At 51.6% G+C, this 25,493-nt stretch overlaps 13 protein-coding genes and 1 non-coding gene across 14 annotated transcripts; 6 read left to right on the forward strand and 8 right to left on the reverse strand.

The window, feature by feature from the left end:
• The first annotated feature begins 9 nt into the window (after positions 1 to 9).
• F5J12DRAFT_187866 (uncharacterized protein) lies at positions 10 to 970 on the forward strand. Its single transcript, XM_051738309.1, has 7 exons — positions 10 to 51; positions 103 to 183; positions 242 to 279; positions 330 to 537; positions 590 to 669; positions 723 to 813; positions 863 to 970. Exons 1-7 carry the CDS (start codon positions 49 to 51, stop codon positions 872 to 874), a joined length of 513 nt encoding a protein of 170 aa, XP_051604861.1. The 5' UTR covers positions 10 to 48; the 3' UTR covers positions 875 to 970.
• F5J12DRAFT_187921 (uncharacterized protein) lies at positions 847 to 3,060 on the forward strand. The gene is made up of 6 exons (XM_051738310.1): positions 847 to 1,108; positions 1,160 to 1,176; positions 1,236 to 1,392; positions 1,456 to 1,698; positions 1,759 to 2,616; positions 2,743 to 3,060. Exons 1-6 carry the CDS (start codon positions 1,067 to 1,069, stop codon positions 2,914 to 2,916), a joined length of 1,491 nt encoding a protein of 496 aa, XP_051604862.1. The 5' UTR covers positions 847 to 1,066; the 3' UTR covers positions 2,917 to 3,060.
• A 1,542-nt stretch (positions 3,061 to 4,602) lies between these two features.
• Positions 4,603 to 5,814, reverse strand: F5J12DRAFT_187999 (uncharacterized protein). Its single transcript, XM_051738311.1, has 2 exons — positions 5,324 to 5,814; positions 4,603 to 5,267 (listed from the first exon to the last, which is right to left on the reverse strand). Exons 1-2 carry the CDS (start codon positions 5,510 to 5,512, stop codon positions 4,734 to 4,736), a joined length of 723 nt encoding a protein of 240 aa, XP_051604863.1. The 5' UTR covers positions 5,513 to 5,814; the 3' UTR covers positions 4,603 to 4,733.
• On the reverse strand, positions 5,193 to 7,195 carry F5J12DRAFT_796937 (homeobox domain-containing protein). Its single transcript, XM_051744141.1, has 6 exons — positions 7,121 to 7,195; positions 6,892 to 7,054; positions 6,806 to 6,822; positions 6,185 to 6,757; positions 5,324 to 6,063; positions 5,193 to 5,267 (listed from the first exon to the last, which is right to left on the reverse strand). Exons 1-5 carry the CDS (start codon positions 7,147 to 7,149, stop codon positions 5,583 to 5,585), a joined length of 1,263 nt encoding a protein of 420 aa, XP_051604864.1. The 5' UTR covers positions 7,150 to 7,195; the 3' UTR covers positions 5,193 to 5,267; positions 5,324 to 5,582.
• Positions 7,196 to 7,340: 145 nt separating this feature from the next.
• Positions 7,341 to 11,547, reverse strand: F5J12DRAFT_796945 (uncharacterized protein). The gene is made up of 7 exons (XM_051744142.1): positions 10,326 to 11,547; positions 8,911 to 10,273; positions 8,521 to 8,860; positions 8,223 to 8,463; positions 7,927 to 8,168; positions 7,820 to 7,870; positions 7,341 to 7,743 (listed from the first exon to the last, which is right to left on the reverse strand). Exons 1-7 carry the CDS (start codon positions 11,394 to 11,396, stop codon positions 7,446 to 7,448), a joined length of 3,606 nt encoding a protein of 1,201 aa, XP_051604865.1. The 5' UTR covers positions 11,397 to 11,547; the 3' UTR covers positions 7,341 to 7,445.
• A 2,200-nt stretch (positions 11,548 to 13,747) lies between these two features.
• On the forward strand, positions 13,748 to 15,251 carry F5J12DRAFT_188030 (uncharacterized protein). The gene is made up of 6 exons (XM_051738312.1): positions 13,748 to 13,863; positions 13,922 to 14,168; positions 14,217 to 14,581; positions 14,634 to 14,721; positions 14,774 to 14,990; positions 15,044 to 15,251. Exons 1-6 carry the CDS (start codon positions 13,853 to 13,855, stop codon positions 15,100 to 15,102), a joined length of 987 nt encoding a protein of 328 aa, XP_051604866.1. The 5' UTR covers positions 13,748 to 13,852; the 3' UTR covers positions 15,103 to 15,251.
• Positions 15,252 to 15,254: 3 nt separating this feature from the next.
• On the reverse strand, positions 15,255 to 15,341 carry F5J12DRAFT_t28. Its single transcript has one exon. It is a non-coding gene; the product is annotated as a tRNA-Tyr (tRNA).
• Positions 15,342 to 15,461: 120 nt separating this feature from the next.
• On the forward strand, positions 15,462 to 15,969 carry F5J12DRAFT_678951 (RNAse P, Rpr2/Rpp21 subunit; the record flags this gene model as incomplete). Its single annotated transcript, XM_051740222.1, has 3 exons — positions 15,462 to 15,691; positions 15,761 to 15,843; positions 15,893 to 15,969. Coding segments are annotated over 3 exons (390 nt in total), but the record flags the coding sequence as incomplete, so codon positions are not given.
• A 140-nt stretch (positions 15,970 to 16,109) lies between these two features.
• On the reverse strand, positions 16,110 to 17,293 carry F5J12DRAFT_712384 (RlpA-like double-psi beta-barrel-protein domain-containing protein-containing protein; the record flags this gene model as incomplete). Its single annotated transcript, XM_051740761.1, has 5 exons — positions 16,110 to 16,442; positions 16,498 to 16,626; positions 16,682 to 16,689; positions 16,742 to 16,827; positions 16,887 to 17,293. The coding sequence occupies 5 exons, from the start codon at positions 17,291 to 17,293 to the stop codon at positions 16,110 to 16,112; spliced, it is 963 nt and encodes a 320-aa protein (XP_051604868.1).
• A 180-nt stretch (positions 17,294 to 17,473) lies between these two features.
• On the forward strand, positions 17,474 to 18,123 carry F5J12DRAFT_712821 (uncharacterized protein; the record flags this gene model as incomplete). The annotated part of the gene is made up of 2 exons (XM_051740789.1): positions 17,474 to 17,776; positions 17,869 to 18,123. Coding segments are annotated over 2 exons (558 nt in total), but the record flags the coding sequence as incomplete, so codon positions are not given.
• A 111-nt stretch (positions 18,124 to 18,234) lies between these two features.
• F5J12DRAFT_712871 (Bromodomain-containing protein) lies at positions 18,235 to 19,745 on the forward strand (the record flags this gene model as incomplete). Its single annotated transcript, XM_051740794.1, has 6 exons — positions 18,235 to 18,414; positions 18,464 to 18,775; positions 18,825 to 19,206; positions 19,261 to 19,294; positions 19,350 to 19,498; positions 19,552 to 19,745. 6 exons carry the CDS (start codon positions 18,235 to 18,237, stop codon positions 19,743 to 19,745), a joined length of 1,251 nt encoding a protein of 416 aa, XP_051604870.1.
• Positions 19,746 to 20,551: 806 nt separating this feature from the next.
• Positions 20,552 to 21,252, reverse strand: F5J12DRAFT_796980 (uncharacterized protein). Its single transcript, XM_051744143.1, has one exon. The coding sequence runs from the start codon at positions 21,102 to 21,104 to the stop codon at positions 20,805 to 20,807; it is 300 nt and encodes a 99-aa protein (XP_051604871.1). The 5' UTR covers positions 21,105 to 21,252; the 3' UTR covers positions 20,552 to 20,804.
• Positions 21,253 to 21,654: 402 nt separating this feature from the next.
• On the reverse strand, positions 21,655 to 23,532 carry F5J12DRAFT_796984 (uncharacterized protein). The gene is made up of 10 exons (XM_051744144.1): positions 23,349 to 23,532; positions 23,226 to 23,298; positions 23,127 to 23,173; positions 23,024 to 23,077; positions 22,910 to 22,972; positions 22,679 to 22,858; positions 22,452 to 22,626; positions 22,163 to 22,390; positions 21,877 to 22,113; positions 21,655 to 21,824 (listed from the first exon to the last, which is right to left on the reverse strand). The coding sequence occupies exons 1-10, from the start codon at positions 23,352 to 23,354 to the stop codon at positions 21,811 to 21,813; spliced, it is 1,077 nt and encodes a 358-aa protein (XP_051604872.1). The 5' UTR covers positions 23,355 to 23,532; the 3' UTR covers positions 21,655 to 21,810.
• F5J12DRAFT_796992 (EXS family-domain-containing protein) lies at positions 23,533 to 25,484 on the reverse strand. The gene is made up of 6 exons (XM_051744145.1): positions 24,981 to 25,484; positions 24,729 to 24,929; positions 24,448 to 24,669; positions 24,300 to 24,392; positions 23,843 to 24,265; positions 23,533 to 23,784 (listed from the first exon to the last, which is right to left on the reverse strand). The coding sequence occupies exons 1-6, from the start codon at positions 25,403 to 25,405 to the stop codon at positions 23,688 to 23,690; spliced, it is 1,461 nt and encodes a 486-aa protein (XP_051604873.1). The 5' UTR covers positions 25,406 to 25,484; the 3' UTR covers positions 23,533 to 23,687.
• Positions 25,485 to 25,493: the final 9 nt, after the last annotated feature.

Consider the following 25,493-nt stretch of genomic DNA (forward strand, 5'->3'; position numbering starts at 1 on the left):
GATGCGCTTGACTTGAAGCCTGGCGGTGGGTCTCAACCGAAAATCACGATGGTCAGTGCACTTCAGTACATGTTTCTGTCGCTGAACCAGTGATCAATACAGTCAAATTCCTTGAGACCGTATCTTTCAGCTGTCAGATCGACGCTAACGGCGGCACTTACGCTGCAGAATTTCTCGTCACAAGTAAATCACCAGTGTAATTGAAGGGTCAGCTCATGGTAATCACCACGATACTATGCAGGTCGTCGAGCGGCACAACAAACCAGAGGTGGAAGCAAGGTTCCAACGGTATTTGTGAAGATGTGACGCTGTCCTAACGACTTATATAGGGGTTCCAAGGAAGTCCTCCTCAATTCATTGACGATCTCGCGTAACGAGAGCGAGCGCGTCTTGATCGAGCCATCCATAAACTCGATACGCATGAGCATCAAGATCAAGCAAGCCGATGAAATCGAGAACATCTTATGCCACAAGTTCACTCGCTTCATGATGCAAAGAGCAGAGAATTTCATCGTCCTCCGCCGGAAACCAGTCCCAGTAAGTCAATTTCCAACTTTCATCGGTTGACAAGTTCACCATCTACTCGAAGGGATACGATATCTCTTTTCTAATTACCAATGTCCATAGTGAAACGATGCTCAAGCACAAAATCGTCGATTTTATCATCCAGTGAGACCTGGAGTTTCCTGCGAGACTGCGTGCAAGTAACTTTCACTTTTTAGATTTATGGAAGAAGTGGATAAAGAAATCAGCGAGATGAAGCTTACTCTAAATGCTCGAGCACGTACAGTTGCGGAGTCCTACTTGATGGCGGTGCGTGTCTTGTGTGTAGGGAGTGCTGTGATTTAATCCACCGTTTCAGTTTGACTCGTGAAGTAGTGCAGTCGTCTACCGGCACAACCGAGCTCATCCGCTACAGGAGACAGTTGTATTTCACAATATTTCACTGTAAATAACGAGCTGCGCAGCAGAACGAATTAGCTACCTAGTTTAGGGTCGGAATGGCGCACTGAGTATTAAGAATCCAGACCATCGTTCACTCTTAGTTGAGTCCGTTGACTGAACGATGACCTTGCTGAACTACGTTGAACCTCCCAACAACAACTTGGTAAGCTACCTGACCAGCTCGTGTGGATCTGTCTTATCCTTGTTGTCTCAGGTGTGTTGCATATGCCAGTGCGTATAGTTAGGAGGGGAGCCCTCTATGTGACCCTGACTTATAATCATCCGTCCAGCACTCCTTTCACGGACCCAACGACCACGAGGACATGCATGCACACCTTCTGCCGTGATTGCATCGTAGAAGCTGTCAGCCACTCACCACAGTGTCCCATCGACCGCTTGCCGCTCTCGGTAGACGATCTTTCACCTGCGAACCCGATCGTGAAACACGTCAGTTGTCCCGATTCCAATGGTCACGCTGCCCCCATCTCAGTTTGAGCTGGATTTATATAGCTCGTCGAAGAACTCCTGGTTGAGTGCCCACAACGGATTGCAGGGTGCACGTACGCTTGTCAGCGTCAATTGCTAGCGTCTCATCTCCAGAACGCATGTCTATATGTCACAGTGCCGTGTCCCGAAGATGACTGTGATCTATCAATCTTCAGGAAAGACCTCGGAAAGCATGCCGATGTATGTATCCATCGCTCTACTCAATGTCAGGGTTGTGGTGTCTCAGTGAAGTATGGTGACCTCAACGTGAGTCACGCTTATTGGTTGGATCAACCAGCAGAGCTTAGACGGCGTCAATTCTTTTAGGATCACTACTCCGAATGCTCATCGAAAATGGCTACATGCTCTCTTTGCGCTGCTGAGTTTCCAAGATCAGAGACACAGCTACACACCGCCTGCTGTCCAACTGTCGAAGTGCCATGTGTACATGTCGACAATGGGTGTCCTTGGAACGGACCCCGCTGCGAGCTATTGACTATCCATGTCCCAATGTGTCCCTATGAGGCCATCAAAGGCTTCTTTACTATCCACGCCGCCAAGACATCCATGTTCATGACGGAAAACGTTACCCTGAAGAAGAGGGTCCAGGCTTTGGAAGGCGTCGTGCAAACCATGCAACGTGACATGCAACGTATGAAGAACATCCTGCGACCCTGGTATCAGTTTGAGACGCAACAATGGAATCGGGAGTTGGCGACTCAGGTTCCCGCAGGAAGTGATGGCAACCAAAGCATGATCGAGATACTGGCTTCCCGCGATATCACAGGCCGTGTGGAACTTCGTCCTATGTCGCCTTCCGACATGGCACCTCCGCCCGTTCACCCGGCTGACGTAGATGATGCTGCAGCATATTTTTCCGTCGCCCGAGAAGCAGGATTCGTAGACGCTCACCACCATACGGCGGCTACACGCCGTCCATTCGGTAACCTGTCCGACGGCCATACGCAAGTACATCAACGGTCGCTTCTGGTTCCTATCGCCCCCCTGAACCTGAGCACATCTTTGGAAGGAACGTTATCTGGATTGAGGGACTCTGTAGCGGCGATATCTGCTTCTGTCGAGTCCATGGCTCGCCGAAATGATATTGTGCATACGACCGAGAGCATGCGGATTAACGAGGAGCTTGGTTCATTGAGGTATGCTATTCACGGCATACGGCTACAGGTGAGTTCTGGACTCGGAGCTTGTATTCTTGCTGTGCCGGTTATCGCCCTGCCAACTGTGCTGATAAGCTTCTTCACCCACTTTTCTCGTGCGGTGATTTTCACGGCACCGTCATGTTACGGACAGTTGCACCGTCTTATGATGGACAGAAATGGCCAGCTGTCTAGACTGCCCGGTGATTCGGCGCCTTCCTTTCCTGCGGTTGGCATCACGCCCATTGGACCTAGCCTACCTTCCCAGTCTGTCCACCCTCCAATGATGCCGCCATCCTTCCCTGGAGCGCCAGGGACCAGGTTATAGGCATTTGTTGTGCTCAGGCTCGACTCAGATTTGACATTGCCGACAGTCACGGATATCCACTGCGGAGTTTTTGTGGTGTCTAAATACGGTCATTAACCGAGACCGCCTCGTCTTGAATTCTCCCAGATTGCCAATTTCAAAGATCCCCCTGTTGCTGGTACATATGTACTGCCACAACAATACAACTTGGCCATATGTGCGTACTATACAGGTGGGTCATGGGGTTGTTGTCTCTGTCTGGATCACTGTCGAGCGCTAGCCCGTTAAGGCTAGTTAGTGACTGGGTTGTGTGCAGTGCCCCAAGGTGCGGAGGGATGATGGTCCCTCTTGTACGTACCTCGGAACATGGGTTTACCACTTCCTGCAAAGAGCATGAGAATTTGGGAGGGTTTTGCGTCGCCAAAAAAAGGAGGGTATTACATAATTTGTAACCCTTTGGATATCTCTATTTTGTGGGCGCTGGTTGGCAGAAATATTATTTCATCGTTCCGTAATCAGTGCCCTTCTACCTTATGTAAGTACGGGCTTCGCAGCGCCCTATACTGTACTTGCTCAACGTTGGCTCTGCTTGTTCATATGCACTCTATTTGCCGGTCCAAATCGTACAGATACCAAATGTGTAGCCTACCATGTATTGGAAAAACCAGATTCTGCAATGGACTGGCGCCGAGAACACATACATGACAAGGCCTGTGCACCGCAATCATGGACGGAGCCCCCGGGCCCGGGCCTGGTCGAGTCAGGTAACCATCAGGTATCCAAGGCGAGGCTGCAACCTCGATCATATCGTATCACACCTGTCTTTCGACTCACTCCCATCACGAACTTCCCGGACGTCGAATGGGCGCAATCTGTCCAACCTAACCACCCCACCAAAAACTACCGTGATATCACATCGACTGACCTCGTTCTGTGATCCTCGGTACATCCAGCATGTGATAATCTCCGGGAACGTTCTTGATATCGAACAGTGATACATGAACGTAGTTGTGACATATGTGCGTGTGCAACAAGCGAAAATGGGAATGGGCTATGCAGCAGTACTTGTGATTAGGGGTCGTCTAATTTAGCGTGTTGTCTAGTCCGTGATCGACATCCGGATCCCATCTGAAACCTCGACGACGCACTGATCACCCAGCGCGGTGCACAGCACGTCATCGGTGTGGGGCGCCGGGTCGACTATCGGTGATGGTTCAGAGTGTATGGCAAACAGGACTAGAAATGGAATTACTATAGGTTAATTCTCGACAGGACAATGAGGGTGACGGAAAAACACTGACACCGAGCTCCTACATACGTACGGACGGATGTAAAAGACGGGAAGTGTGTTCGAAACAAACGGAACGAGACGAGGGGCACAACGTCCGATCATGATGTACAGAGATGGGACTGACAGCTAGCAAGAAATGAGCGGGAAAATTACACACGAAGAAAGAAATGCACAAGATACGACAGGGAAAGTTATGAAATAAACAAAATTATTAGGAAAGGAGAGAACCGAGGAGGATGCGATAAGAACGCGAGTTATATAAACACTATGCGGGGGCCATGACATATCAAATAAAGCAAAGCAACGAAAGGAACGACGGTGCAATAAGAACGGAACGTTCGCCGTGGCGACCAAAAAAATGGCACATTGGGAGGTAACGACCGCGGGTCATTGAATGGGAGCAGAAACCCAGTGGCAAGCACACCCTCGCTTCGCAGGATCTCACCGGGCGGGAAATATCAAATAGGGTGCGAGTGATGCGGCAGGTGGCTGGATGGAAAAAGAGGGATACAAGTTCTGGGCTCCAACCCGAATCGGGAGAGTCCGCTTAAAGTCCCCATGCCTCCTGCCCATGATACACGCCATTACCCGCGAAGTTTCCCAACAAAGGGCCCGGGTGTGACGGCACAGACATACCAATGACGAATCCGTTGCTGGTAGCCATGCTATGTGTGCCGCCCATGGTACTAGGGTCCGAGGCGACGGACTCTCGAAGGTGGTAAGTGGACGAGTAGGTCAGGTCCGTTGGCGCCTGTGTGTGATGCCGGGGCTGATGCGAAGCGGGTTGCTGATGATGAAGTGACTGGGGGTATGCTCCGTTTGTGGTGCCTGTGGTAGGGGTATCAGACCCGAAAGAATGAGTATCTTGCGGCGGGAAGTGTTGATGAGGCTGGGTGACATAATCCCCTGAACCTGAAGCCCACTGAATCGAGTACTTGGACTCGGTGCCCGTATTCTGCATATACATACTGTGGCCATGCGGATGGGAGTGGATGTGCTGTTCTGGGATCGTGACGGGGGGAGCGTGGACAGCAGGTGGCATACTTCCCCTTCTTACCAAAGGGATTTCATTGGGAGGTACCTTGACAGCATGGCATGAATGCGATGCGCGTGACAAAGACAGAATGAAAAACGTACACCACTGAACTCATACATAGATCCGCTGCGTGACAATGGAGGACAGGACGCAGGACTGCTTTCTTTGGTCTGCTGGCGGTCGCCGGGGGACATCGTCGACGAAGAGGAGGCATAACCGGGAGGTAGAGGGCGGGCGCTGAAATCGCCGGGGTTTTGGTGGCTGTTTACGTTCAACCCAGACATGCGCATCTCAAGCAGCTGTCCGGAGCCGCTTTGCAAAACTCAGATACCAACGAAGAAAGCGAGACGTGAATGAATCTCACCAGGATCCCCTTCTCACACTGGAGTCGCCTCCCATATCGACCGCAACGCAACTGCTTACATCCGAAAACATGACGCTTGATTCGCTGCCAGTAATGCTCGCGACGCTGCCGAACCGCGACAGACAACCTATGCTGCTACTTGGAGTGGTCGAGATGGCATCCTCGGCATCCCCATCGCCTTCACGAAGACTACAATGGGGTGGAATGCCATTAGGGCTCGTGGCACTCGTGATACTTGTTGTGCTGCCCCGTGGGAACGACCAGCGATGAAGCATGGATATCGATATGTCGGGAGAAGAGGCTTGAGCGGAAGAGCCCGATGAAGAACCTGGCGGCGTGTCGCCCTCGGGAGAGGCATTTTGAGAAGGGGGAGTTGATGAGGACTCGCCAAACTGGAAGTCTGGACGTGGGAGCGGCCCAGGGATGGGCGGAGGGGCGGCACGCGAAGCGAAGGCAAAAGGTCGATTTTCGTAGGATCTGCGGGGGACAAAGTGGGGAGGGACGGACGAGGTGGCACACACAGAATTAGAATCATGGAACGCCAAGAAAGGGCGCACCACGGAGAGGAGTGAATACGTGTGGTTCGGATGCGCGGTACGAGCGGGGAGGATGTGCGTATGGGGACAGCAATGAGGCGGAGCGAATGGGGCCCATGGTGGATGGAGGGCGGGTGAGGGCCTGGGTGGAGCCGGGAGGTGAGAGGGGCGACTTTGCCAGGAGGGCTTCATTTTTTTCTCTGACGACACCGGCGTACGGATGCTGCACGAGCCTGTAGCAATTGACATCTAGGGATTTACGCCTATCAACATTGAAATGGGGAGGTGGGAGAAGGGAGGAGTCCTGGACGGGCATGACGGCGGGCAGCGAGCCGCGCCGAGCGTTGTAGATATCCGGATCGAGCGGGTGCTGCCAGGCGTCGACTGGAGTGGCAGGAGGACTTTGGCTTTGGTGCAGTCCCACTGGGGAGATGGACGGATCTGGAGCAAAGGGAGGGGAGTCAGTGGACGATGGATGAGGAGAGACACGCTCTTGAGTTTGTTCGGATAGTTTTTCTCTTAAGTCAGAGGATGGGTCTCGCTGGGGTTCTTCCTGTGAAGTGGTGGTGTTCTGTTCGTCTGACTGGAGATGCTGGGCGGCTGCTCGTTTTCGCAGCTGTTTGTCCTTTGCACGCCTGGAACGGGGGTGAGAGGGGGGCACGAGAGACAGAGGGACACGGTACCTGTTCTGGAACCAGACCTGGGACGCGGCGCGTCATTTGAGCGAGACGAAGGGGCAACAAAACGAAGAGAAAGGCGAGCGACGGACCTGCACTGCACGGGGGAGCATGTCGAGCTCGGCAGCGAGCTTCTTTCGAATGGCGGCATTTGGCTTTGTGTCTTTCCTGTAGACTTCCTCGAGCACCTTGAGCTGCGATCTGGACGTCCTCTTTCTGTGCTTGACTTCGTTGGGTATGTAGGGGAAGAAAGTCCTGAAATCGACAGAGGTGGGGTCGACTCCGGGTGGCACGACAGAAGGAATACAAGTGTGTCGATACCTTGAAGACGAGGACGAGCTCGCATCCATCGTCGCTGGTGTTGTCGGGACTGTCTCTCCGGTCAGAGCAGTGGCATATCTCTTCATTTATTTTATTTACTCTAAATATTATTATTTATATATCACCCCCCGGCTATGTCCGTGACCCCGGCGCCAATTTCTCCGGCCTGTCATCACCGCCTCTTCCCCGGCCACAGGGCCCGAATTGGTAGCAGTCATCCCCGCGGACAGCCTATCCAAAAAAATAATCATTTAAAAATATACCAAGCAAAAATCCCTACAGAAAAACAGAAAAAAGAAAAAAGAAAAGAAAAGCAAAGAACAATTTATGACATGTCCATCGCCTCGCCCAGCAAGATCTCCTCCAAGAAACCTTCCCTGGCACCAGCCAAGGGTGAGGCAACAAAGGTCGACTCCCCCCTCGCCAGCGCCTCTGCGTGTCCTCGTGCCATCGCCGTCCGCGCCCGCGCAACAACGGGATGATCGTACACCATCTCCACGTCTACTCGCTTCCCGGGATCCATTCGCATCATGCTCTTGATCAACCCTATCAACTCCGCACTCAAACCGCTCAGGTCAACCTGACTGAAATCTTCTTGTCGAAGTCGATGCCACCCTTCGCCCCTGCAAATTTGTATTCGTGGTACGGTAACTCAACGTCAGGCACAATCCAAGCCTTCGAAAACACTTCTCCACTCACTGATCAGGCACGACAATGTTTGTCGCCGTCTCGAGCATCATCATCCCAAAGCTGTCCATTGTTCAGCTCTCACCCCTTCCATTTCAATCAACAAGAAAAGTACCCACCTGAATATATCAGCAGCTTTGCCATATGTCCCCTGCAACACCTCCCGTGCCAAATACACTTTATCTCCTTCCCTTTCAAATCCCCCAACGCCAACTCCCAAGGGGCTTCCCCCTGTCCGTCGTGGCCATAACGATGCCATCCCAAAATCTCCAATCTTGAACCGTCCCTCCCCTGTCAGAAAAACATTGGCTGGCTTGATATCAAGATGAATTACACCCGCGTTGTGAATAAAACGAAGACCCTAGACCATATCGATAAGCACGGCGAAAAAACTTTTTCCCTCAGAATCACTCACATTGCTTAGATCCGCAAATATCTTCCACACTCTGGCCTCGTCCAGACGCTGAAATGCCCTTCCGTACTCCCACAGGAAGCGAGCAAAATTTCCCAGCTCGCATAGTTCTGTCTGTATAAACAGGATGTCATCCTCTTCCCAGCTATCAATATACGCCAACACGTTAGCGTAACTCTGAGGGTCAGTCGCCGCTGCCTGTGAGAGATGCTGCAAGATATCCACTTCTTCACGTAATCGCAACCTAGTGTAGATAACCATGTCAACGTAACGATAGCCATCCTGCACAAACTAGCCTTACCGGTGTCGTGGCCCCTCAAATGGCTTAGATTTCTTAACCGCCCATACCTGGTTCTCAGGTCCGTTCTTGGCACGAACCTTCATGACCTTGCCAAATTCACCACTGCCGATCTCATCCAGCTCCACAAAATCCCACTCAAAACGACCCGTCTTGCCCGTCCCCACACTATCGTCGGCAGTCTTAACAAGTGGCGACACGACTCGCTTCGCGAGTGACTGTGTCCTGCATCGCGAATGCGTCGGGGAAGTTGAAGCGCTATTCGACGACGGTCTCGACTCAATCTTGCCTGATGGAACTGGAAGGTGACCTTGCAGAGTAGGCCGCGGAGGCAGTGGCCAGTCTAGACAGAATTAGACATGCATGTCGTGAGACAACTGTGAATAAACTCACCCTTAGTACGTCGTGTGGGCGTGCCGACAGATGTCTCACTACCGCTCGAGAATGCCCCACTACTACTTCTCCGCATGAGCCATCGTGTCCGCGAGACAGCGCCAAAAGGGCCCTGGTCAGCCGCAGGCGGTCGACCCAACCCAAGACCGCCGTACTGGTGTTCCTTCCGCGAACTCGGGCTATTATTGTCTTCGTCGTCCTCTGAATCCGATACGTTCAGCACCACCTTGCCTTCTATCCCTACAAGACCACTGTCACCGAGATGCGGAAACGCAGCCGGGAGACTCTTCCTGGGCTTGTTCTTTGACTTACAACCGCCACCACCTCTAGTCGAGTGGCCGCTTGGGTCTGTCTCAAATTCAAAGTTGAAACCGACCTTGTTGGCTACGGCGCTCTGCCACGGTCGATTACCCCCAAAATAACTGGTTTTTGCCTTCTTGACGGGGGTTCCTGGGGGGCGCTTTGGTTCCTCAGTGGATGGCTTGTGACCAGCAGCAAGAGTTCGCATAATGAAAGCATCCACATCGAGACCATCGTAGTTGTGATCGTTGTCCTCGAGCCCACCAATGACGACCGCATTTGGCCAACCTGAACTGGAATTCGGCATGATAGGAGTGATGAGGTCGTCGCCAGCGTCTGAGTAAAGTGAAGAAGCAGACGTTGAAGGACGGGGCATTGCAGAAAGAAAGGCGTTTCCAGAATGAGACAAGCCCTCGTCGTCACTCAATGCGACGCCCGAGTCACGCGGTTTGTACTTCGATGGAAGCATCTCCCTACCCTTTTTAGACCTAGGTGAAGGCGTGTCCTCTGTGACGCTAAAGACGAAAGAGGATTCTGGGGGTCCGCATGGCTCGAAGAACATATCGTCATCGTCGTCTTCCACAGCACGAGGGGGACTTTTCGGAAGCGGTAATGGCGAAGATTCGGGAGAAGGATCATGACGAGTGGATCGCAGCTTCCAGGGAAGGGGAGTCATTGTTGTACTTCCTGGACCAGCATAGCTGTGTCTGTTGGACATAGAGGGCTGGACGTGCTGTACTCGGAGTCGTGCGTCGGCAGCTGCGCTGGCTGAATTTGTTGCGGTCGTACTCGTACGCGTGCGAGTCTTGGTCTGGGGAATAGAAGGACCAAAAAAAAGGGAAGCTGAACTGCCACTCGTCAGTCGACTGGCGGGGACACGTGAGGTTAGCGTGTCCGAAGCCCTTGGTTTATGGAGGGAGCTTGGTCCACTGCTTCCAGTGACACGTCGCCGTGCCCGTGGAGAGCCGCATGTTGGAGAAATAGCAGTGGAGAGTCTGTTTCTCCCGACGGAAGGAAAGGCAACGGGTGGTGGCTTGGGTGGAGTAGAGCGCAACTTGACAGGCTAACGTCATGATTAAGAGCGCAAGGGTTACTACAGAGGTGAGGTGACATACCTGAGCTGAAGTGGGCGGAGACGAAGAGTGGTGCACACTCTCTAAGAGTTCTTGCGACACAGGTCGTGAGCGGGCACGACGCTTGATGATGTGGCCACCGGGCGATATTGCCTCAGTCACCTCGTCCCTTGCGTTGCCTTTTTGAGGGACTGCGTCGACGAGCAGCTGCTTTTTAGGGCTCGTCGACTGGGATTTTGTTCTCTGTGCCAGTGTCCGAAGTCTGTTTGAAAACAGATTTTTCCGTGTACCTGGATCGTCACACCCGGAGTCCGAGTCACCGGATTCGATGACGCCCCAGTCTTCGTCTGAGTTGTCCATGTCCCGGATGCGGAGACGTTTCATCGTCTCTGCCTGGTTCTTGACGTAAGCATCCGTCTCTGCTTTGGACTGCGGCGTGCGGATACCGAAACGGGGAGCGGCGAGCGGGGCGAGGCGATGGAAGGCAATGCCGGATGCGGGATCAGCCTTTGCTGCAGATATGGACAACGGTGTTGAGACAGGTTGCCGTGGAGGAGTCGAGAACCCTCCAAGCTGGCCTGAGGATTTCCGTTTCGTACCAAGACCGGCTCGGAGGGCAGAGGGTTGCGATGTGGATGCAGCAGGTTGGGCGTTGAGAGCCCTTGTCTTGAGGATGGAACGAGAGATGGCAGGGGCGTCTCTGACGGGTGTGCGAAGAGAGTGAGAGGACGGAGCGGGGAAGAACGGAGAGGGAGCTGCGGATGACGAGGAAAGAAATATGCTGCCCTCGTCGTCGTCATCTACGCCGATGGGCAGGGATGGTTGTTTATGAGTACGATGATGTGGGTATAGAGTATGTGCTGGGTGAGGAGACCTGAAAGGCGATTGAAGGAAGATGTTGTCGTTGTCGTGGGATGCTTTGAAGAGTGGGGGAAGTGAGGAAGTCAACATGGGTGAGGAGGATGGATCAGCAGAGCTAGTAGCAGTAGATAGACGGGGAGGGGTGGGTGTGTGATAAACAACTGCACGGCAGCTGCTGGGGGATATCGGGGACATGTTGCAGTCGCGTGTGTTGTTTCCTCTTACAGATATGTGCTCGGTAGAAACACACATGGCCTGTCCAGAGAGATAGATATGGAGCGTATGGATGGGCCTTCTCGCTGGCTGTGTGCCAGTTTATTATCTTCGTTCTCGTCGTCGTCGTTCGTTGTTGTTGTCGTGAGCACGGGCAACTTGCAAGCGGGCAGGGCGGGTAAAATTAGCGGCGGCCAAGTTAAGCTCTGTTTAACCAACACCCGTGGGACATTCACTCAACAACGATCACGTGACCGCGCCATCCTCGGATGCTTTTATTTTTACCGACAATGACTTGCGTCCCAAAATTAAAAATAAAAATAAAAAAATCCATGCTTTGACCAGCGGCGGACCACCGCTGGCTCTTCTGTCAACTCGACAGTACGTGATTACCAAACCCTGCAACGGTCCAGTCGTTGATGCCGTCTCAGCTGTCATTGCGACGACGCCTGCGGATTGCCGTGACCTCCCCGACATGTCGAACAATGATCACTTACTTGCGTTGTTGCGTTTGGACTCACGGCGTCCTAATAGTTGCCATGCCATCTCGACCAGTACTTGTATATCCCACAATAACCAATCAATGCGCGAAAAGCTACATGCCACTCCCATCGCGCACCGCGCCACTCTCTTACGCGCATCACGAACACCGTAGGCATTGATTTCGAATAAAAATAGTACTTCCAAGCGAGTGGTCAACCATTGAAAGGTCCAGAGTCACCCTGAGGGAGTCATCTGTAAGTATCCGTGATTGACCCTGTATACTGTTGACACCCATAATATAGCAGTTCCGTAATCCACAGAGGCCCAAGCCCCTGTGCCGTACGTGACATATAGTAAGACGGCAAGGGAGGTCATGGAAGAAGCATGATACCAATTGACCCGTGAACACAAGCCATACCTGCAGCAACTACAATACCGTGCATGTCTCCGGAAGGTACCGAGGGGGACCTGCGCGGACGATCACGAACTAGAACAAGTTGCAAACGCAAGAGTTCTCCCCCATAACTCTACGTAACAACGAAGAACAGAGATGAGTCTCGCATATGGTTTAGGACACAAACAGTTGGGAGTAGTATTGGAAGAGCGTGGTTCCGTAGGCAAAGGCGGACAACACCGAACGAGTATCTGGTCCGCATTCAACAAGATTCCGCACAATACGAAGCAGAGGGGAACTGTGAGACGATCCGAATGCACAACTGGGGTCAACTACGGGGAGAAGTCGCATCATCTTCATGGTTGCTGTTCCTCCTCGCGGTAGACTATTGACACAGCCACCGCACGCTGATCTTCCGACGAAGTTCACGAATGGCCATCACATCAAGGGACTCACCTACACTTGTGATTAACCCTGACACTCGCAGTTCCGGAATTCATGGAGACCCAAAGCCTGTGCCGTTGACGCACATTTTTAATGAGAGTCAAATGTCCTGACAACAGATGTGAAACAGGGGAATGGATGCACGAATGTTCTTGTCTTTACAAAGGACACGAGCCATGTGGCCTTTGAAAAGTCCCCGCCAGAGAACACAGCGATGGTCCACGGGACCGCCTCAAATGTATCCTATTGTCGCACAACGGCGTCCCCTTACTGAGCAAACTCAGCCAGAAATGTCTGTGGCTCGGTTATATCGAAATCATATAACCGAAGAGCGACGCGGACGGAAGATACATACCAGTGAAATCATGCACTTCTTTGGGAAGTATCGGGAGCAGGTGGCAAACACGGACTGGGTAATTTTCGTGATACAAAGCCAACGTGGACAACCACAACGTAGAGAAACACCACACAGTCGTCCAAGATTACCTAGACCAGACCAACCTGGCATGACAACCACAACTAAACGACCTAAAAACCGTTGACGCGAGTGCGCGCGTCTAGCCTTCTTGATCGCACATCCGTGCCAGAAACTGTGTGCTGAAAGTCGCGAGTCAATCCTTCCACAGCCGACACCGTTAATACGATTACAGATGGCCCTCGATTGCATTCGCAAGAGGTCCTAGCAGAAAATGTGAGGACCTTTCAGCTGGCAGTGATTTCAAACCAGTGGTTTCCGAGGATGTCACTTGCACTGGTGCAATGCCATACCTTTGAAGTCAAGTGAGACGGGTAAAAACGCAAGGGTCTCCGGACCCGAGAGTATGGTCACTATATCTGCCACGTCGATACATCGAAGAAGAGTGAGAGGAAGACGTACACACCTGAGAAACCAGCCCTCCAAGGACCATAAAGCTGTAGAACAGACGAGGTGAAGTCCTAGAGTGCACAGTTTAAGAGCGAACGAGCCCTTAGTAAAGAACTTCGTCTATTCGCAAGACATGGGCTTCTCAAAGGGATTACATATCTCATTGATGGCACCCTGGCCAACGACCCGAAGAAACGAAACGCGCCACTGATGCATCAACCTACTACGTAGCGCCGCCCAGCTAGTAACAGCCCCGGATTATAAATTCCGACGAGTCCCCTGCTCGCCTCTTCGAACACTTCTTAAACCATGGAAATATCGTGAGCAGACTAACCTATTCCCAGGTGTCCACCAAGTTGCCTAACACACCTCCCATAGTTCTATTCTCCAGGGCGGTTACCAACACCCGCTCTCCCGGGCATGGCAGGGCCGCCGTCAACTCACTAAATCCATGTTCATGTACCCCATATTTATTACGGACGATCCCAACGCTAGCGTCGAGATACCGACTCTGCCCGGCCAGCGACGTTGGGGGGTGAACCGCCTCGAGGAATTCCTTGGTCCTCTAGTGCAGAAGGGTCTTGCAAGCGTTATATTGTTTGGGGTTCCGTTCAAGTGCGAGAAGGTGTGTGCGGTTTTACAGGCCCGTGTTCGGCTGCCTCACTGTTACCAGGATGGTAGAGGTACTCCTGCAGACGACCCCTCTGGACCAGTCATACAAGCCATCAAAAGACTTAAGACGCTATTTCCCTTGCTTTATATTGCGTGCGACGTTTGCTTGTGCGAGTACACCTCCCACGGACATTGCGGATTGCTTCACCAGGATGGAACTATCAACACCGAACCTTCTGTCGAGCGCCTCGCAGAGGTTGCATTGAACTACGCCCTTGCTGGCGCGCACTGCGTTGCGCCGAGTGATATGATGGATGGGCGTGTCACGGCTATCAAGCGCAAGCTGATCGATGCTGGGCTTGGGAACAAATGCACTCTCATGAGTTACTCAGCCAAGTTCGCCAGTTCTCTGTATGGACCATTTAGGTCAGTCACCCCAGTCATTCCCGTGTTTCAAGGTTTCCAACAGAGCGTTTAGAGATGCAGCCGGGAGTGCTCCTGCGTTTGGTGACCGCAAATGCTACCAACTTCCTCCCGCAGCAAAAGGATTGGCGAAGCGCGCTATAGTAAGGCAAATAGGATTTGTGTGGAGAACAGTGCTTAAGGAAACGCCTACAGCTGCGTGACGCGACAGAGGGTGCTGATATCATCATGGTCAAACCGGCACTTCCGTACCTCGATGTCATTGGAGATGCTGCAGAGCTTGCACCAGACCACCCTATCGCATGTTACCAGGTCAGCGGCGAATTTGCTATGATCCATGCAGGTGCGAAAGCTGGCGTCTATGAATTAAAAACCATGGCCTTCGAAGCCGCGGAGAGTATGGTCAGGGCTGGTAAGATTCACTGCCCTCGCGATCATTTCCATTGCTGAGTATTCCATCCTAAGGTGCTGGCATCATACTTTCTTACTTCACTCCGGAATTCTTGGACTGGCTCTCAGCATGAACACACCCCGGATCGAGCACAGCCCGTGGGCGCCATCCACTACATGGGAATTGGGTGTTGTGTTGTAGAGATGTATTGCTAGATGTAATATCGAATAGTACTGCAGTGTATCCCCGCTCATATATATTGTGTTGCCTCAGACAAAAAGACAGTCCGACCTGCCTGGCTCGAACAGGCGACCTCAAGATGGCAAGTTTATCCATTACAGTCTCGCGCTCTTCCAACTGAGCTAAGGTCGGTTGAGATACGTGGCCCCTTTTAATTAAATGACAGCTGCTAACGATGTGGTCCCGGGAAGGTTGGACAGGGCTGGACTATCAACGATGGTCAAGAACAAGGGCAAGCGCGACGATGTCCCAAATCCCAACCATATCAGCAACAAGGATATCATCCAACGTCTCAACTTTTTGTACCAAGCCAGCACCCTGCTCGGCACCATATCGCATCCTTCCCCTGCGCACACATCGGTGACATGCAGCCCAGACGCACGACATCAGCCAAAGCGCAACAGAGTTGTCACAACTTCTGAACTCTCAAGGAGCTATATAGATACAATGAAGATCGTCGGGCAGAAAACTAACACGAAGATGTTTGTGTTTTCCATCTCACATTCCCATCCAACGTCTGCACACATCTCATTGTGATCTCTTTTTTTAAGAGACCCCTCCGTCAAGCGCAGTTTGTGCAAAAGCTGCAGCTCGGTACTTGTGCCGGGCATTTCCGCTACGGTCCGGGTCAAAAGTGGGTGACTTGTATCCAGTACTGCATCCTGCTCACTGGGTGTCAGCAGATTCGGCTTCACACGGCCACCTCGTTTCCTATGTATGTCATGTTTGCCAGTCGGAACGTCGCATACCGGCTCCGCCTGTTCTACCTGACAACGACACGGGAGTCTCATGCACAAACCAGCCCGCAGCGGGAATCGCGGCAGCTAAATCTCATCGAGGCCGTCGACGGCACAAGGGACCAGTTCCCCGTCCGCCTCCCCACTTCGCTCGTGATATTGGTCACGTTGTATTTCGTGGAAACCAGATTATCTCTGGAGTAGATCCGGTATGCAATGACGCGGGTATCGGTGAGAAGAACCGTACGGCGCCCACTGACACTAGTACATGATGTCTAAAGTAGGACTCGAGAGAATTACAACATGCATACGGACAGCAGTATGGGTAATATTGGTGACAGAAGCATAGGCACGGTTGTAACCGCGGATCCAGCATGGAAGTATGGCCTAATAATGGCCATTTCGTGGTCAGCGATTTGCCCTCCGCACGATGAGAGGGCACGAACGATATTCCTGCTTGGTCAGAGTAGGATGGACAAGTATCGTTCGAGTTGAGCTAAGGATACTAGGTCAACTCTTCGGAATTACAGTGGCTTCCCCAATCCACGCACCATTGGATTATCGGGACAACATGAGACATAGCCCAGATTGGCTACACTTCCGAGTGCAGCTGAATTATTCCAGCCTTCCCAATATTCACATGAAACGCTCTGATAGCTTATGTTCCATACACCAAAGTCCTGTTTGGGGAATCGTTGTGAAATGTCACCCTAGACAATATTTAAAGTGACTCACTGAGTAACCTGGGTCTCTGTCAACAATGCAATCGTGCGCCGAGTCATGCGAGTGACTTACCATAGTATGAAGCGTCCGACGGAAAGAATGTACTTGGTATCGATGCAGACGGCCACGATAAATCAAAGTTGAGGTATTCGCCACCACTGCAAGAGAACTCATCATGCCGCGCCGTGGGGTATGACAGCATGGTTATCGTACTTACGCATTTGGCCTAGAAGTAGTCGCATTGCACCACCCCTGTTCCGCGTATGGGCACAAATCAGTGATTTTCACGACCACAGAATTTGTGGTGTTTGGGTGAAATGGGGGACTGGCTGTGAACGCGTCTAACAAGGTCAGGTTGAAGCATTGCCCACAGGCAGGGCCATACGATGTGCTACTTCCGTATGCCATCTGGTTCATGGCAGCAGTTGGGTACAGCGTGCTGTTGATCGCGCACCCACACGCTGCGATGAAACCCTCGGGAAGGGTGTAGTGGGTCATGGTGGCATATCCGTTGGATGGGTATTGTATCCAGTCCGAGGCTAAAGCGAACGAGAGCAAAGACAGTAGGGCTGACAGAACAAACGAGCGGTGGCCAGGCAGTGGTGTACTGCGATATAAAAACATTTTAGGACGAGGGCAGCGCCAGATCTCAGAGGTGTAAGGGGTCCCGGGCCAAGTATTAGTCTTCCTGGCAGCGCTGTACCGCACAGCTCATTGTCAAGGGACAACTCATGCGTCGATGGTAATAGAGTGCAGTTGCTCCAACAACAATGAAGTTGTCATACCCGTCGCCAAACGACGCGCCAGTACAATGACGCAGTGCTGGCGCTCAGGATTGCCCGTCATACGCCTTGCTCCACATGTAATTCCTGTCAAGGCCTACGACCTCCGTCCGGCGTCGCACTGGTCTTAGGCGACCATTCTTGTCATAGCTCGTCACTTGGTGACCTGAATCAGTACGGGTCGGACGAGGACGAGCCTTCATATCTTGAAACGTGCCTCTGTGGACATGGCGTTCGCGAGCACGGAGCCGACGAGGCGACATTGGGTAGGGAGGAGTTCTCCCGCCGAGGTCGTCTGGCTACCCGTCTGGATGAAATGCTACAGGTATGCACCTCCCCGTGTTCAGATATTTAGAACCTCAATAGCTCACGGCCTCGCGCTGGCGTTCATTTGGACATCGTGGTTCGCAATCGCAGGACGTGGACAGGCTGTTGGATTTTGAATACACTGACGGCAACATGCTCTCATTGAGGCAGCAAATAAAATTACCAGTATCCTTGATTACCATGTCCCCTACTTCCCTAGGTAAGGCGGGTGCAACCCCTTTCCAGCTACCTTCATGTCTTACTACCATCGTACAGATCGTTCCACACGAGCTCCGTCTTCTACACCCTCAATTTCGGCTGAAGAACCTCCCGTTAAGAGGCGTCGCCTTTCTCTCTCCCCACTGAGTGACGCGGACGAGGATGAAGAGGACGATAAACCACTGGCAGCCCAAGTGGGGTTGGCGTCTGATACACCTGTACGAACTACCCAGAGAAGCTGGAAAGAAGACATCGAGCATGAAGTCCAAGTCGCAGACAGCTCCCTCTGCTACGGATGACGTCAAGCCTGATGGTGCCTGCGTGAATGGCCACGTTTCAGGCGCAAAGGTCAAAGTAGAGGAGAAGATGGACGAGTCTCAGCTGACTCGGCTGGCGACTGGCGTAACTGTCGATGCTGGGCCTTCAGCATCTGCTGCGGTAAGTAACCCACTTTTGTTGATTTGCATCTGGCTGAATTGGCATGAAGCCCCCAACGAAGACAGAGAAGGCTGCCTTTGTCGAGTTGCGCAAGGGCATAATCCAAATAACCGCGGTGGAGAATGATGGATCCCCTCGTTCACTGGTCATTTTGACTGGTTTAAAGACTCTTTTCCGCACGCAACTACCAATGATGCCTCGAGAATATATAGCTCGTCTGGTGTACGACAGGAACTCCAAGGCGCTAGCAATAATAAAACGGGGGTACAAGGTGGTCGGTGGCATTTGCTACCGTCCGTTCCCTCATCGAGGTTTCGCGGAGATAGTCTTTTTCGCGACGGCGTCAGTAGACCAAGTCAAGGTATACCTAGTGTCACTTATCTCTTCGCCTGCGCACTTACCAATTCCAGGGGTACGGAGGCATGCTCATGGATCATTTCAAGGCTCACATCCGGAACACCTATCCCAACATCATGCACTTCCTTACCTATGCAGACAATTTTGCCGTCATTTTTTTCAAAAAGCAGGGCTTTTCGAAGGATATTACTTTGGATCGATCGGTATGGGCTGGGTACATAAAAGACTACGAAGGGGGTACTATCATGCAATGCACTATGCTGCGCAAGGTCAACTACCTGGACAAGGCGAACATCATTGCGAAACAGCGTGGTGCGGTCGTCGCGAAGATTCGCGAGAAGTCGAAGTCGCATGTCATATACCAGGGCTTGCCGCAATTTCAGGAGGGTGCACCGGAAGGTGTAACCGTAGATCCTAAGGACGTTCCAGGGCTTCGTGAGTATTCTCCGTTGCGCCCAGCTGTTTGAACCCTGACTACATCTACCGTAGGAGAGAGTGGATGGACCCCTGGCATGGCTTCATAGTGCGTTTTCAACTGAATGGTGATATGCCTGTTAATCACCCCATTTTTGACTCAGCCTGTCCTCAACACCAAGAAGCGCCGAACAGAACTTTATACACCGACTTCTCGGAGACCTAAAAGCTCATCCGAGCGCATGGGCATTCTTGAATCCTGTTAATGGAGAGGAGGTCGTCGATTATTACGACGTCATCAAGAGACCTATGGGTTAGTGAGCTGCATCGTTAGGATCCCTTCGGCTTGTTCCGACCTCTTTATAGATTTCAGCACGATGGAGCATAAACTCAATACGAATCAATATTCGAACATAAAGGCATTTATCGACGACACCCAGTTGATATTCGACAACTGCCGACTTTACAACCCAGAAGGTTCCGTTTACGTGAAGCACGCAGCAAAGCTCGAAAAGTTTATGAAAGAGCAACTCAATGATCATGCCAGGAGGTTGGCATGAGCCTTTTCCGGTCTCCTCGTTCTACTTTATGTACGTTTAGCTTGAGGAACTTGTATCCTTACCCAAAGTCCTGGCACGAAAGTAATCGCAGTTCACGCCCAAGAAAATCATTATATCAGGATCATGGGGAAATGGTAATATCCAAAATCCTAACTTCTGCGTATCTGGGTGTTGCGCGTTATCCTGACAGCGTCCGCAGTACCCCCTCCGGATTTCTGCGATTGTCAACTTCTGGACATGATCCATGACGATCGGCGCAGGACCAGTGACGTCGTTGCCGTGCAGTATTTGTGGGGTCTCAGATCTTTGGGCGCGCCAACTGGATTTCAAATCTGTGGAACGGCGCTTGGGGTCCCTTCGTCGATGCGCTATAAATTTGGCCGCGCTCGCCCTTGTACTTGTGTAGCACCGTTTGTAAACACTATGTCATCACCGGTACGTCTTTGTCCTGCCCGCTTTCGATGAGCTCTTCTGTTGAATTATGATTTCTGTAGTCCACTGGCACTACAGAGCCGACTACCGTCCCAAGCTGCGGCAACCCTAAGTGTACTTGCAGGCCGAAGTAAGGGTTCGCGTTATAGGGCTGATGGGTTATTCATCTCCTGTTCAATCCAGCTGTAACTGCAAACCTGGGGAATGCAGCTGCGGGTGAACCGAGAGGCAGGGACAGCTGTAACCAATATTTTAGAAGGGAAACCTTTTCCAAGCACCAGATCCTGGTGGCGGTTTGGTTTCGCTGATGAATGTTATGTTCGAAACAAACAAAGTTCAAAAATGTTTATTCACGCTGTCTAATCAAACCTTGAGCGCTCGACAAGACACGATGGAAGCCAGGGTAGCCAAAACGGGCTGCAGTATTCGCAGCCCAGATAATTTTGGAGCACGAAACACAGGCATGAGCAAGCCTACAGAGATGCAAAGATACATGAATACGTGAGATGAGCGCTGTAAAACGTGTACCCAAAGGGAGGAAATTGCTTAAAAAGTATATAACATTTTTTTAAAAGACTTTTCGAAAGAAAGAAGGACAAAAGGAAATTGGGAGGCGGGCGTACGACGCTAGATAGAGGCAAAGGGCGGGTCATGTTTGGGGTGCCCGTGAAAAATGAAGGCCTGGAGCTGGACGTCGACTTTGTTTCCATCAAAACAGGCGCCTTGCTCGTCATGGGGAAGTAGAAACTGATAACAATTCGGAAGGATGACGACGACATGTCGCCAGGGGAGCTTGGACGATTCCTGGTCATCGACCTTATCAGGCCAAACCAACTCCCCGAGGCGGTTCAAACCAGACAAGCCCGTTTCAAGCAACGCAGGGAAAAGCAGGTCATCATAAGAGATGGGTGAGGGCATGTGGTTCATGACATGCTGGAGATGCTCCCGAACAAGGGGTTATTTTTGTTTAATGGGCAACGAGAAACGGCGAAGACAGCCTTCAAGTGTGTAAGCAACAATGGGAGACTGCCTAATTTGTGGGGCCACAGGGTAAGAAGGTTTCAGCTAATTTACGATCCCTGATAGGTGAGCACCGACGGATCTAGGCTTGACGTAGTGGGACACGTAGGTGACGTGGAGGGTGAACGCTGCGGTGAAGGGCTATCCCAAAGGCAATTGAATGTTCCTTTAGGAGATGTTCAAGCGGGCAAAGCTGGAAACAGGTCAGGAGGGACGAAGCCAACCCCTGTGACCGTTACCTCACTAAAACTGTGAGTAGAACTCCGCTTACAGGGGACAGAGCCTCAAGCTCAAGGACAGGCGGTATGACAAGCCCGGTGGCCGTAACTTTCGGCCGCAGGCGGCCCGAGGGGCTACGGCCTCGTAGTCTAGTTGCACCCAGTCGATTAGTCTCGAAAAAAAAAAATCGCACCACGAAGCATGGGAATCCAGCGTTCTGCAGTATCTAAGTTGTGTTGCTTCGGGCTAAATCTTGGGCGGGGGTTCTTATAGGTTCGGTCATTTACGACATATTGGTCAAGAAAGGGGTTTTGCATTGCTATTATCGTACATTCAAGTTGATCCGGAGGCATCTGATATGGTATGTATGGAAACGCGTAAAACACTATACATTTCAACGCTGTCCATCTAGGTGCTTTCACGTCAGCACCCCATAGGACACTGCAGAGAGCATACTCACAAGCCTTGGTTTCGTATTTGCCAATGCCGACAATGACATTCTGGGGCTCTTGAGGCTTATCGGTAAGGTAGTTTTCAAGGATACTCTTTACGCCTTCGGCATAGCGTTTTTGTGCATCGAGTGTAGTACCCGAGTAGTGTGGCACCATGCCGTTGCCGCCACCTAGCGGGTTCTTCGCCGTTCGCCAAATGTGGTCCTTGGGAGCCGGTTGAACGTTCCAGACGTCACCAGCATATCCTGCGAGACAGTGTCAGGACTGTTTGGGTCAGGGAACACCCACACTGACCACTCAAATGCCCAGACTGAAGAGCACCGGCCACGGCATCCTTGTCGCAAATGGCTCCACGGGCGGTGTTGACGAGGTATGCCCCCTTCTTGAAATGCTTCAGGAGCTCTTCGTTGACCAAACCACGTGTGCCCTCGTGAAGTGGGCAATTCACTGTGATAACATCACATTGAGAGACGAACTCATTGAGATCTTCGACTCGGCGGGCTTTGACTGCCTTGGCAGCGGCTGTAGCATGTCGGGTTAGAAGGGGTGTCAGCGGGATGAGACCAAATCGAAGTAGTCCCACCTTCTGGAAGAGGAGCATAATCATAATAAAGGAGTTCCTTGCAGTCAAACGGTACCAGCCGCTGAAGAACGCGATAGCCAATGCGGCCAGCACCGATGGTACCGACGACTTTTCCCTCCAAATCGAATGCATTGCGTGCAATTTGAGAAACCTCCCAGTCACCACGTTCGATCATCTACGGCGTGCGTCAGGATAGGATTCGGTGTTTTTAAGCCGACATTACATACCTCGTGAGCGGGAACAAAATTCCTCACGAGGAGCAGGATGGACATGAGAACGTGCTCCGCAACTGACACAACATTCGATCCTGAGACTTCCAAAACTTGGACTTTATTCTTCACTGCAGCATTGAGGTCGATATGGTCGGACCCGACTCCAGCGGTAACACATAGCTTCAGGTTCTGGGCCTGTGAAGCAGATTTGTTATCCCTGGGCCTAATGCTGATCGGAGTGCCCACCTTCTCGAATAAATCGGCGGTGAGGTATCCCGGGTGGAAGGGTGTAGTGATCAGGATCTCGGCCTGGACAAGTGAGACCAAATTTGCTAAAACTTATTATAGGAATTAACACACGTCGACAATGTGTTTTTGGAAGTCGCTATCAGGGCCTTCCTTGGAGTCGGAAACCTAAAACGCAGTGAGTTGACTTGAACACCCCGAAGTCATCAGTACACACAACATATTCGTGGCCTAGCGATTCAAGGTACTCGCGAAGTCCAAGCTACACAGGCGTCAAAACAAGAACCAGTGCATTACAGTTTGTTATGCTTGCCTGGATTCTCAACAGTGCCAAGCAGACGAGACTCGGCCTTGGCAGCATCACCACCTTTGTACAGAATTGCAAGAATCTACTTCAGGCTGTTAGGTCGAGTTCTCACATGGAGGAAGGCGAATTGACCTTCATTCTTGGTTAGACGCGCGAAGGAAGTAGCTGTGAGAGAGGAAGTATGAGTAGCTGGGATAAGGCAGGGTCCTGGTCGTTTTTATATGCAGACACTATCTTGTGTTCGATATAAATTCCCATCAGAATCCCCTTACGCCTGGACGAATTTAGCTGTCGTACAACCACATACTACGGAGACTCGACCAGTTAATTTTGGCGGATCGTGTCAGCACGGTCACATGAATTTGAGGTTTGCGGTATTATGTAAAGAGGAATCTGGCCCCTTTGCGGAGCACCGCGATTACTTCATTACTCAATTTCCTTATCGAATACCGGGTTGTCCTTGAAACACACTCAGTGAAGATTGTGGCAGCCGGCATCGTGAAGAACTTCTGTCCTCCACAGCATTGAATTAAAGCGAGAAGGTGCTCTGTATAACTTATCTAGCGTGCTGAGAAGCAAAAAAGAAAGTCAGACAAGTGTATATATACATATCACCCGAGAAGTACTCGCCACCATAATTGTCTATGATTGGATCACGATGATGACCTATGTTGATGGCATCATTCAACAACAGGTCCTTGTGTGCGTCAAATAGTTCCAGTCCATCTGCAGCCCTCTCTCTGTCTTTTCCTCTCCTCACAACCTCCCACTCAATGCGTAGGAATACCCACATCCATCTTCGTAGCACTTCCGCTACCTCGAGACAAAAGATTGCAACACTGCCCTCGGACTGTAGATGGAGATGGCTCGACAATTTGACGGACCATGTCATCCGCAGCACCAGGTTGAGAAACACGACCAAGGAGTACACAGGGAGAGGGTATAGCAGAACGGGGCGAAGTCCATAAGGATAGGCAGAGCCGTGTCGAGTTGTGCGGTGGAAGGACAGTGCGCGAGACGATTGGAGTCCGTCCTGGTGTAAAGGGAACCTGTCGACCGCGTAAGAGAGGACGATCCTGCGACTCGGTGCGGCGGAACTTTAGGACATCAAGGCCCCAGTCATTAGTCAAATCCCACCAGAATGAATACAGGGAATTGATGACAACGGCAACGAGCCTGCGATACCGCCGTGTAATAATAACTATTCCACGTATAGATCGTGCTTACTCACCAAAGCCGAAAGAGGGGGTGCTCTCCATGCCACGCTTTGTGGCTGGCTGGTTCTCCACCAATTTTTACTAGCTCAGACTCGACTAGTCGCTGAGCTGCGGATAAAAATATTACTGGAAACGAGGAGGCGTATTTAATCGCGTTGAGGAGTGGACGGCGGCTGGTATTGGAGAGGGACCAGTACTCGATGAGGCACTGGCGTAGACGGATAGCATATGGTAAACTGGAACATTTGGTCAAAAAGTCCACCCTCCAAGACCTGCTAGAGCGTAAAGGCAATACCTCATTAAACATGGTAATACCCATTGAACCCACCCCTCATGTGTTGGAACGGACAACAAGCTCCCTCCAGGGAGCAGCATCCAAAATGACAGCCAGAGATCCCCCAATACTTTGGCATAGGAAGTGAGGATGTCGGCAAAAATAACGTCCGAGAAGTATATTTGACTGTCAGACGCAGGGAAACAGCATCTTCCTGCAGCACTAGAGGAATAGTAATGGATAGTCGCACGCTGTGGAGCCAAAGGAACCTACAGCAAGAAGGAGTCCCTTTCGCGTTTATGAACGATGTCCGTTGTACACAGGAGAACGGTCAGTACGCTGAGGATGCATACTCCAGGGATGTATGCAAAGACATCCACGACAGCGACGTTTGAACACGTTTGCACTCTGTACAGCAGCCATGCACCGAAGCACCACAACGAATAAATGACGAAAAGCCGATAAAGAGGTGCATAAAAGACGCGTGTTGGAAGCTGTTTCTTGCGAGACGGGGGACTTGACTGCAGGGGTAGACAACTGCGGTCCTGTAGTTCCAGAACGCTTGGTCCGTCGACACCCAACCGTTCCAGGCCGTGAAGGTTCGTTGCCCAACCAAGGATACCCAGGCCAACCAAAAATAGAACACGGAAAGGTAACGGGAACATTGCAGCGAGAGGCTTTTCAACCTGAGCGTCCATTTCGGCCCCTGCGTGTGCACGACCTTGACATTAACCGTGTGTTCAAATGACGGTAGTCTCGAGAGTAATGACTGCGCCCGGCATGAAG

The sequence above is a fragment of the Pisolithus orientalis genome, assembly GCF_024613125.1.
Source record: "Pisolithus orientalis strain OTSU chromosome Unknown F5J12scaffold_2, whole genome shotgun sequence".
Taxonomy (NCBI): Eukaryota; Fungi; Basidiomycota; class Agaricomycetes; order Boletales; family Pisolithaceae; genus Pisolithus; species Pisolithus orientalis.

Coding starts and splice junctions, on each gene's coding strand:
- F5J12DRAFT_796992 (XM_051744145.1), bottom strand. CDS start 25,405: ATGGACGCTCAGGTTGAAAAGCCTCTCGCTGCAATGTTCCCGTTACCT. Junction 24,930..24,980: donor GAAAGGGACTCCTTCTTGCT/GTAGGTTCCTTT, acceptor CTATTCCTCTAG/TGCTGCAGGAAGATGCTGTT. Junction 24,670..24,728: donor GTATTACCATGTTTAATGAG/GTATTGCCTTTA, acceptor CAAATGTTCCAG/TTTACCATATGCTATCCGTC.
- F5J12DRAFT_187921 (XM_051738310.1), top strand. CDS start 1,067: ATGACCTTGCTGAACTACGTTGAACCTCCCAACAACAACTTG. Junction 1,699..1,758: donor TGAAGTATGGTGACCTCAAC/GTGAGTCACGCT, acceptor CAATTCTTTTAG/GATCACTACTCCGAATGCTC. Junction 2,617..2,742: donor TTCACGGCATACGGCTACAG/GTGAGTTCTGGA, acceptor TGTTACGGACAG/TTGCACCGTCTTATGATGGA.
- F5J12DRAFT_188030 (XM_051738312.1), top strand. Junction 14,169..14,216: donor TTCCGTTCAAGTGCGAGAAG/GTGTGTGCGGTT, acceptor CACTGTTACCAG/GATGGTAGAGGTACTCCTGC. Junction 14,991..15,043: donor GGAGAGTATGGTCAGGGCTG/GTAAGATTCACT, acceptor TTCCATCCTAAG/GTGCTGGCATCATACTTTCT.
- F5J12DRAFT_796945 (XM_051744142.1), bottom strand. CDS start 11,396: ATGTGTGTTTCTACCGAGCACATATCTGTAAGAGGAAACAACACACGC. Junction 8,861..8,910: donor GCCCACACGACGTACTAAGG/GTGAGTTTATTC, acceptor AATTCTGTCTAG/ACTGGCCACTGCCTCCGCGG. Junction 8,169..8,222: donor TATTTGCGGATCTAAGCAAT/GTGAGTGATTCT, acceptor GATATGGTCTAG/GGTCTTCGTTTTATTCACAA.
- F5J12DRAFT_796937 (XM_051744141.1), bottom strand. CDS start 7,149: ATGGATGCGAGCTCGTCCTCGTCTTCAAG. Junction 7,055..7,120: donor AGCTCGTCCTCGTCTTCAAG/GTATCGACACAC, acceptor TGTCGATTTCAG/GACTTTCTTCCCCTACATAC. Junction 6,064..6,184: donor TACGCACATCCTCCCCGCTC/GTACCGCGCATC, acceptor TGTCCCCCGCAG/ATCCTACGAAAATCGACCTT.
- F5J12DRAFT_796984 (XM_051744144.1), bottom strand. Junction 23,174..23,225: donor GCTTGGCACTGTTGAGAATC/CAGGCAAGCATA, acceptor TGACGCCTGTGT/AGCTTGGACTTCGCGAGTAC. Junction 22,627..22,678: donor ATTTTGTTCCCGCTCACGAG/GTATGTAATGTC, acceptor CGCACGCCGTAG/ATGATCGAACGTGGTGACTG.
- F5J12DRAFT_187866 (XM_051738309.1), top strand. Junction 184..241: donor TGCAGAATTTCTCGTCACAA/GTAAATCACCAG, acceptor GATACTATGCAG/GTCGTCGAGCGGCACAACAA. Junction 670..722: donor ATCGTCGATTTTATCATCCA/GTGAGACCTGGA, acceptor TTCACTTTTTAG/ATTTATGGAAGAAGTGGATA.
- F5J12DRAFT_796980 (XM_051744143.1), bottom strand. CDS start 21,104: ATGAACCACATGCCCTCACCCATCTCTTATGATGACCTGCTTTTCCCT.
- F5J12DRAFT_187999 (XM_051738311.1), bottom strand. CDS start 5,512: ATGCGCATGTCTGGGTTGAACGTAAACAGCCACCAAAACCCCGGCGAT. Junction 5,268..5,323: donor CTATGTATGAGTTCAGTGGT/GTACGTTTTTCA, acceptor CATGCTGTCAAG/GTACCTCCCAATGAAATCCC.